Below are 9,127 nucleotides of genomic sequence, written 5' to 3' on the forward strand. Positions count from 1 at the left end.
CCTCCTCTCCCTCCCCCGTCACAGACCAGTATGCTGTGGGATGACCAGTATGCTGTGGGATGACGCGACGCGCCTCGTGGCTGCGTGACGCCCCCCAGCGTCTGGCCTGTGACACCTCCCCCACCCCAACACCCTCCCCACCTCCCACATGCAAGTCTTGAGTTTTGCTGTGATGTTTTATCATGTTGCTGATGTGCTGAGGTGTTTTTTTTCCTATTCCCACACTGTGCTCCCCCCAGAGGAGCCCAGTTTGGGAATTGACTTTTGTTCCCCCTCATTTCTTTCCTCTTGTTTTCCTTTTCCTCTAATTGATAAAGGGCGCTGGCTTAGCTGGCAGTCCCGACAGTTCCTGTCTCCCCCAGTTATTGTCTTTTTGTTTCTTGGACAGATGTAACTGTGAATGGAATTTCTCTGTAAGGGATTGATAAAGTACTATTGATTGAAATTCTAAGTTTGTCTGTGTTTGTTTTCAGGGCCGTGTACCAGGAGGCAGACATCTACCTCCTGGACGACCCTTTAAGTGCCGTGGATGCAGAAGTTGGAAAACATCTTTTTGAACAGTGAGTGACGAACAGTTTTGTCCAGTCGGCGTGTCCTCAATCCATCCACATACCAACTCCATCGAGTGATTGTTCTTGGATACTGTTCTATCAATTTTAAGTCTCCTCGTATTTCTGAATATGTGATGTCCGTCTGTGTTCATGACCAGGTGTATCTGTGGCCTGCTGAAGAACAAGTGTCGTATCCTGGTCACGCACCAGCTGCAGTACCTGAGGGCAGCAGACCACATTCTGGTCCTTAAGGAGGTTTGTGGTCTTTTACAAGAAAATGACTGAATGAAGCCTGCCACTGCTTCTTGAGCCAAAGATATTGTTACTAGATCCCAAATACAGACGACAGGACGCTGTGTTTAAGGTCCTTTTTGAGGACAAATCATTTTCTGTAGCAGCATCCTCTCCCCGTTTTAGCCATAAAGTATTCCTGCAGCAAAATCCAAAGTAGTAGCTGAGGGTTTGCAGCTTAGTGGCCCTACAAGTCACCAGCTACCACTATGTGGTGGTGTCTGTGTCTGAGGGCAGGTGGTCTGCTCACCTTGTGGTGTGTACTCATTATCTTCATGTAGTTTCCTTGTTTGCGCCTCCAGGGTCATATCATGGGCCAGGGAACCTACAAAGAGCTGCAGCGCTCTGGCCTGGACGTGGTGTCTCTGCTGAGAACTGATGAGGAGCAGGAGCAGTCTCGATCAGCTGATCCAGAAAAAATGTCTTTAATCAGCCAGAGGACGAGTCTGTCACACAGTTCACACTGTTCCAACAGCAGCCTCCTGCCACCAGAGAGCAACGGTCCTGAACAGCCTGCTGTAGGTTTATTCACACAGAACATCAGGTTACATTACATACATTTTATGATTTGCTTTACATTTTCCATCTCTTTGTCACTTTGTTTTCAGATTTTGCTAATTAACACATTTCATCCATTTTTCCTTTAAATATTTTTTTCTACCTTATTCTCCTGTCATTGTACACTGCTGACTATGTGCTTCCTCGTCCACTTTTCATATACAGCAACATGTGTTTAGCAAGCAGAACATTAGTCTGTACGACATGTTGCATGATGGTGCAGATAAAGCGCCCACTTAAAACATAATTTGTTGAGTTTGGCCTGAGGTAGCACCCAACGATAATGTTTTGCAGGTTGAAACAGTCGGGGCCTTTGAAGAAGAGAATCGAGCTCAAGGAAACGTCAGCTGTCACATTTATCTTCAGTACTTCACTGCGAGCTGTAGCCTCCTGGTTTTAATTCTTATAGTGCTGCTCAGTGTCGTTGCAGAGGTAAGGAAGCTGTACTACAACACCTGGTAATGTTAAACTGAACACATTAATGAGAAATGAAATCGATAAACTGAAATAAAATGTAAAAAACACGTTATTAATGGCAGTGTTTCTTTCTTATTTGTACTTTCCTACTTAGGTTTCATTGCTATGAAGTGTTGTAGAAAGATTTACAACAGGCTAACAAGATAAAAGAATCTCTTGACTTGACATGCTGACTGACCTTTGTGTCCACAGGCTGCATACGTCCTGCAGGACTGGTGGCTGGTGTACTGGTGAGCTCTTCATTCAGGTTTAGTCAGTTTAAGTAGTTTTTCAGTGGTAGCTGTATTATGTGGTGTGTCTGGTCTGATTTGTTTGTTTTGTCAACCAACAGGGCAAGAGAGGAGTATTCTAACAGCACAGCCACTGCTGTTAGCATAAAGAATGGAATTAACGTGACTCGCTCAGAGTTAAATCTCACATTTTATCTTGGCATTTACTCAGGTAGGCCTTCTATTCATCTCTGAGTGATGACTCTAGAAAACACTTCATGTTCAGTAGCTTTCCCTGCTCTACAACAAAAAGAGAAAAGTTGCTCTCCAGTTATCCTGCTGGCTTTACCTCCAGGTCTGACCGGAGCCGCTGTGGTCTTAAGTTATGCCAGGAGTTTGATCATATTTCATGGGCTGGTGAGAGCAGCTCAGATTCTACACAACCGCATGTTCAATTCAGTCCTCTGCACACCTGTTCACTTCTTTGATGTCAACCCCATAGGTGAGCCCTGTTTCGAATTATTTTCAGTTTCATGTTCATCATGTTGCTTGAAAGTCTGTGAATCCTTTAGAAAGTTCTATATTTCAGCATAAATTACCAATGACCGAAAACAACATACGTAACGAGTATATAACAAGAAACCAGTGAACAAATGAGACAACATTGGTGTATCTGGTCATTTGTTTATGAAGGAAAATCATCCCGTGCGACATATTTATGAGTGGCAAACGTATGTGAACCTGTAGGAAGTAGTAGTAGGGCATCCTGTTTTATTGAAATGACAGGAAAGAGTCGTCTTCATGATGTTGTAGTGTTTCAAACCACCAACCTTGCGATCAGAGGACAACCGGCTCTACCAGCTGAGCCACAGCTGTCCTGGTTTATAAGAATTTAGATTATTATGCCTGAGGGGGCAGTCAGGGAACCGTGCAATAAGTCAAGTCAATCTGATTTGTATGCCGTGATTTACAACGTATGTGATGTCAAAGGAGAGCAGATGTAAACGAAATGTAGACTGAAGATAAAACAAAAGCAGGCGAAACACGTCTGGATGTGAAAAACCATTGGGGGGGATATGATTGTTCTTCAGTGAGGCTGCAGATCAGATTTGAACTCAGCTTTAAAATCTGCACGAATGTGACTCACAGTGTCTGCTGCTCGGGGCTGCAGCGTGATCATCGGAAAGATCTCAAGGCAAGACAGGCTTATCTGTGTAGCACAGTTCATACCTGAGGCGATTCAAGATGCTTCACACAAACCTGTAAGAAGACAGATGAAGTCAAGCTGGGCTGCATGGTGGCACGGTGGTTAGCATCATTGCCTTGCAGCATGTTCCTCTCCATGTTCTCCCCGTGCAGCGTGGGTTCCCTCCGGGTTCCTTCCACAGTCCAGAAACATGCTGAGGTTAATTGGTGATTGTAAATTGTCCGTAGGTGTGAATGTGAGTGTGCTTGGTTGTCTGTCTCTAAGTGTAGCCCTGTGATAGACTGGTTACCTGTCCAGGTGAACCTGCCTTCACCCTGAGTCAGCTGGGATAGGCTCCGCCCCCCAGTGAGGATTAAGGTGTAGAGATGATGGATGGAAGTTCTTGTGAACACCATCATGACACCTTTATGTTTCATTACTGTTACGATCCAGCTTCTAGGATCAGCTGGATGTAACAACAAACCAGATGGAAATGGTTCAGCAAAGCAATTTATTGCTCAGTAACGTAAATGAACATAACAGAACGGTAACAACACAACAGGAGATGGTGGATGTTGCTACAAATCAAAGAACCAAACAAAGGCTAACGAAGGCAGCAGACAAAACTATGTTATACTGACTATGTCAAGTGCAGTGAGATGACATAAGTGGGTTGTGGATATGCGTTATATAAACAAAATTGAACTGAGTATTTATTGATGTCTGTAGTCTGAACATAAAGGATGTTTTAGGTCATATTTATCCAAAGATATGGAAAATCCTAAAGTGATCAGGAGCTTTCAAGCAGGCGCACCAGCATTGTTTAAGTCATTCAGTCAATAAGACTTAAACAATGGACAGTATATCCTATTAAATACATACTGGTAATCTCAATGTATTTATGAGTTTAAACTGTTCACCGACATGCTGGTAAAATGTGACGGTCTCCCCGTGCTTTAGGAAGAATCCTCAACAGGTTCTCCAAAGACATCAGCCAAATGGACTCCATGCTGCCCATCACCTTTGTGGACTTCTATCAAGTGAGGAACTCCTCTTGGTGGGACGACCCCACACGCTGCCTCTGCCTTAAATAGGACTTCAGTATTCCTCACCTTGTGATGGTTTTTTTCTTATAGTTAATTCTACAGAATGCCGGCGTGGTTGCCGTGGCAGCCGCAGTCATCCCTCTTGTCCTCATCCCCGTTGTCGTTCTGCTCATAATCTTTCTGTACTTGAGACGCTTCTACCTCAGCACATCACGCGACATCAAACGTCTCGAGTCAACAAGTACGCTCATGGATTGTCCTCATTATATCATGATATGTATAAAAAAAAAACTGATTTAAACTTTACATTAAATGACTTTGGCCTGTCCTGCAGCTCGGAGTCCAGTCTTCTCCCACCTGTCCTCGTCTCTTCAGGGTCTGTGGACAATCCGAGCCTTCAGGGCTGAGGAGAGATTAAAGAAAACCTTTGACGCCCATCAGGACCTGCACTCAGGTTTTATGTTTCTGTTGCATCTTCATGGTTCACATTTAGACTTTACATGCTGGTGTGTAAATATTTAGCAACGGTAGACCTGGAATAGTGATGATAAAGTATATTTTCTTGCAAAGTGCAACACAACAACCAGAAGATATGCAGGAGTCATTGTGAGGTGTAAATAAAATTAGAGTTTTATTTTAACAGTGCTTCAGCAAAAATGTGCAACAAAGGTTCACAAAAGACAAGGAATAGGACGAAGTGGTGGCCTGACGAACTCCTCTCATACCACAACACAAACCCAATCAAAAGACCAAAGTTCTCTTCAAACAGAGCGTTGAAACAAATACACAGGTGGCACCAACCAATAGCCCTCATGTGTCTAACAAAACCTCCTACGTGCTGCATAATGTCAGGAACCCAACTTACCGAACATCCCAATCTCACCACCACAGAAACGTACTTCCACGTTTACAGCAAACAAAACACGAGTCTCACAGACAAAGCAACATGCGGTCAAGCTGGCAGCTCTGGTTTTCAGCTGCAGCACACCACCCCCGATTGGCCAGCTCCACAGGTGGAGCCCAATCAGGTCATTAGAACCTGGGAATGAAGCAGAAAGGAGGGGGAAGGAACAGAACATCACCCACAACCAGCCCTCTGGCCCGGAACAGTGCTGCTGATAGGATGGGAGTTGGGGGGTCTTGGCTATTTCTCCAGACCATGAAGTAAACTAGTATCTGCAGTCAGTGAATGTTGATAAGTCGGATTCATTACTCCAGCTTAAAGTTCACACACCACACTCCAAATATTATTATCTGGGGTCACCAGCAGATTAATTTAAATAAAAACTGCCAGTAAGTCAGAGACACACACAACAACAGCAGCAGACCATTATTTCCAATCAGACTCACATAACCAGCCAACTAAAGACACACATGACGTGTCAGAGAGGCAGGCAGATGTGTTACTGCCACACATTGTCATGGCATTAAAGGCATAGACTGTCTAATAATCTAGATTTGTTTCCTTACTTTGTCTATGGGCGGCTGTGGCTCAGGTTGGTGGACGTGTCATTGGGCAAGACACTGAACCCAAAGCTGACAAAGCTGACACCATGTTTTAGAAATGCTACGTCTATTACATCTGTACAGGAAATAGGAAATATAATGTTTATGATTCCAGGTGAGATAAGCCACAAATAAATGCAAATCAAACTGTTGGTTTCTTCTTTTCTTTTCTTCAGAGGCGTGGTTTTTGTTCCTGATGACCTCCCGCTGGTTTTCTCTTTGCCTTGACAGCATTTGCTCCACGTTTGTCTTCTTTACAACGTTTGCCTGCATCATCCTGAGAGACGGTGAGCAGCTGTGTTTGTCTTCTGTTTTTGTCCTGGTGTTCACTCTTGCAGACAACAGCAGAGCGTTTGCTGAGACATTTTAGAGGTAATTAAAGCTGATGGGCTGAGAGGAAGCTGCATATTGTTAAGACACTGTTATTCTACTGCAGTATTTGACAACAAAGATTCCTTCAGCTCCATCAGTGGCATTTGCTTGGTGGTACTGAGACAGGTCTGACTGTGAGCTTTCTGAAGGACAAACTACAGACACTGATCAGCTGAAGAGTATTTGTGTCGGCCGAGTCTGGACATGTGTTTGTCCAGAAGCATCCTGGTTTCGTTAATTCTGTGTCGTGTGTGTCAGGGCTGGAGGCCGGAGAGGTGGGCCTGGTGCTGACCTACGCTGTGACCCTGGTGGGAAACTTCCAGTGGACAATGAGACAAAGCGCCGAGGTGGAGAACATGGTAAGGACGGAGCGACATTTAATTAAATATATTCTTTCATGGGACTGCAAGGTGGCTCGACGGTTAGCATCGTTGCCTTGCAGCAAAAAGATCCCCATTTAGGACACTCGGGATCCATCCATCATCTCTACACCTTAATCCTCACTAGGGTGGTGGGGGGGCTGGAGTCTATCCCAGCTGACTCAGGGTGAAGGCAGGTTCACCTGGACAGGTAACCAGTCTATCACAGGGCTACACTTAGAGACAGACAACCAAGCACACTCACATTCACACCTACGGACAATTTACAATCACCAATTAACCTCAGCATGTTTCTGGACTGTGGGAGAGGAAGCCGGAGAACCCGGAGAGAACCCACGCTGCTGCACGGGGAGAACATGGAGACTCCACGCAGAAAGAACGCAATGTCCTAACCGGGGATCTTCTAGCTGTGAGGCAACGGTGCCGACCACCGATGATCTCTATGATGAAACCAGTGTTTGCAGATGATGAATGGACAGATGCATTTCCTTGGCGCCAATTAATGGTTATTCACTAATTGGAAGGTCTGCGGTTTGATCTCCATCCATCTTCGTATTGGTTGTCTGGGCGAGACATTAAACTCCAAGTTACCTCCAGTGACAGGCTTTTGGTCATTAGTATGCGATTGTGTGTTTGTGAATAAGTCAATGAGGAACTTTGTGGAGCCCAGCTAAGGTTAAAAAGCTGCACTAAGCTTACTACAGCAGACGTTCGTACACCCCTCACTGCAATGTTTAGTTACTTCATTGCTTCATTATTGCAAGAGCAGTAAAGTTGTTACACCAGAGTTAGCGAGCAGCTAATTTGCATCTTCTGTCCCTCGGCCAAATGAAAACCTGATGAGGCTCCACAGCAGGAACTTAACTGAAGTCAGTACACCTTCTATCACTAAGATTCAAATCTTTTATTTTTCCAATGCTCTATAGAGCCACTGGTATTTATGTATCTATTCTGATGACGGTGGATACCAGCGTCTGCACATTTCTGCCATTTTTTCAGTTGCTCTGTGCTGTCGGGGCTGTGTTGTAAAAATATCCCAAAGGATCCAACTTTAACCACGTTACTTCACTGCCATCACAACGCAGTGCGTAGTAGTGAATAGCAACCACAACAGTTTGATAGCTTTTGGCCACAGAGCAAAGGTCTGGCTAAGAACCAGAATAGTTATTGTCTATTCTTGTTTATAGTTCACACACATTGGATATTAACCACCACCAGGAGCTCCTCAGCCGAGGAATGCAGGGTGCAAACCTGGTTGTGCACTTCAAATCAAATCACATTTTATTGCCCGTTTCCCCTTAAACAGTCGTGCAGGCAAGATGAGATTCTCCAGGATCCAATAGCTTCAGGCAACTAAGTTAAGACAACATGAATGAATCATCTAAATACTGAAACTATAACTAAAAAATTCTGAAATTAGATAAGGTGCAGAAGTGTGTGCATATCCGGATCAGCTTGCGGACTGAAGCGGTTCATGAGTCTGGAGGTTCTTCCTTTAACGCTCCAGAAACGTTTGCCTGATGGCAGCAGTTCAAACAGTTCATGGAGAGGGTGTGAGGAGTCCCTGACGATGTTCAGAGTCCTGCTCCTGGAAAAGTTCTTGGACAGAGGCGAAGGAAACTCCGATGCTCCTCTCAGCTCCTCTACGTGTCCTCTGCAGGGCTTTTCTGTCTGGAGTACTTCATCTGTCTCCTGCATTGGATAAAAGTCGCTGCTTTTCAGCACAGTGTTCGGTCTCTTGAAGAAAGTTTGTGATTTGTGATAATGAGCTACGTTAAACACAACTGACCCAATGTAAACATAAGGCCCAAAAAGCAGAACTCAAAAGAACCTTTTGTCTTTGTAGATGACCTCTGTGGAGAGGGTGGTGGAGTACACACAGCTACAGAGTGAAGCACCCTGGGAAACCCAGAGGCGTCCTCCCCCTGACTGGCCGAGCAAAGGCCTGGTGACCTTCGACCAGGTCAGCTTCTCCTACAGCACGGACGGCCCCATCATCCTGAAAGACATCAGCGCCACCTTTCATCCCAACGAGAAGGTAACGCATCTCTGTTCACAGACAGGACACAAAGAAAGTCTGGACCTGATCGTCATATGTTCAGACAGCTGACTGTGTCTGTCTGTCAGGTTGGTATTGTGGGCAGAACAGGTGCTGGGAAGAGCTCCCTGGTCTCAGCTCTGTTCCGCCTGGCAGAACCTCAGGGAAAGATCTCCATCGATGGTGTGGTGACCTCTGAGATCGGCCTCCATGACCTGCGCCAGAAGATGTCCATCATCCCTCAGGTAGTCTGACTCACCGAATGCTGGTTGCACATGTAAACCTGCCACTAGCTGCTCATGTCACTCTGCTTTCGCTGTCTGTCTGCTACGTCTCCCTGAGAGACGACAACAACAACCTCTGAGCAGCAACCTATCACGCTGCAAATTTCAACTTTTGGTGAGGATGTGGATCGTGCAGTACGACAGCCGTGCAAGTTTTTACTTCGGTGCATTATCCATCTGACTGACAGTGTTCGCCTGCTTGCATGCAGATGTTTCAAAACAACTCCAC

General features: G+C 45.3%; 1 protein-coding gene across 1 annotated transcript in view; it reads left to right on the forward strand.

Moving 5' to 3' along the window:
• Window positions 1-9,127, forward strand: part of LOC103354605 (multidrug resistance-associated protein 4-like) — a 29,524-nt gene that overhangs the window by 18,766 nt on the left and 1,631 nt on the right. Inside the window, 14 exon segments of the mRNA XM_008278042.1 lie at window positions 453-560; window positions 710-806; window positions 1,145-1,360; window positions 1,695-1,832; window positions 2,070-2,107; window positions 2,209-2,318; window positions 2,442-2,588; window positions 4,233-4,312; window positions 4,409-4,559; window positions 4,653-4,772; window positions 6,001-6,111; window positions 6,455-6,555; window positions 8,423-8,614; window positions 8,704-8,878. Coding sequence (XP_008276264.1) covers window positions 453-560; window positions 710-806; window positions 1,145-1,360; window positions 1,695-1,832; window positions 2,070-2,107; window positions 2,209-2,318; window positions 2,442-2,588; window positions 4,233-4,312; window positions 4,409-4,559; window positions 4,653-4,772; window positions 6,001-6,111; window positions 6,455-6,555; window positions 8,423-8,614; window positions 8,704-8,878 — 1,784 coding nt within the window.

This window comes from Stegastes partitus, unplaced genomic scaffold (assembly GCF_000690725.1).
Source record: "Stegastes partitus isolate 25-593 unplaced genomic scaffold, Stegastes_partitus-1.0.2 Scaffold113, whole genome shotgun sequence".
NCBI lineage: Eukaryota > Metazoa > Chordata > Actinopteri > Pomacentridae > Stegastes > Stegastes partitus.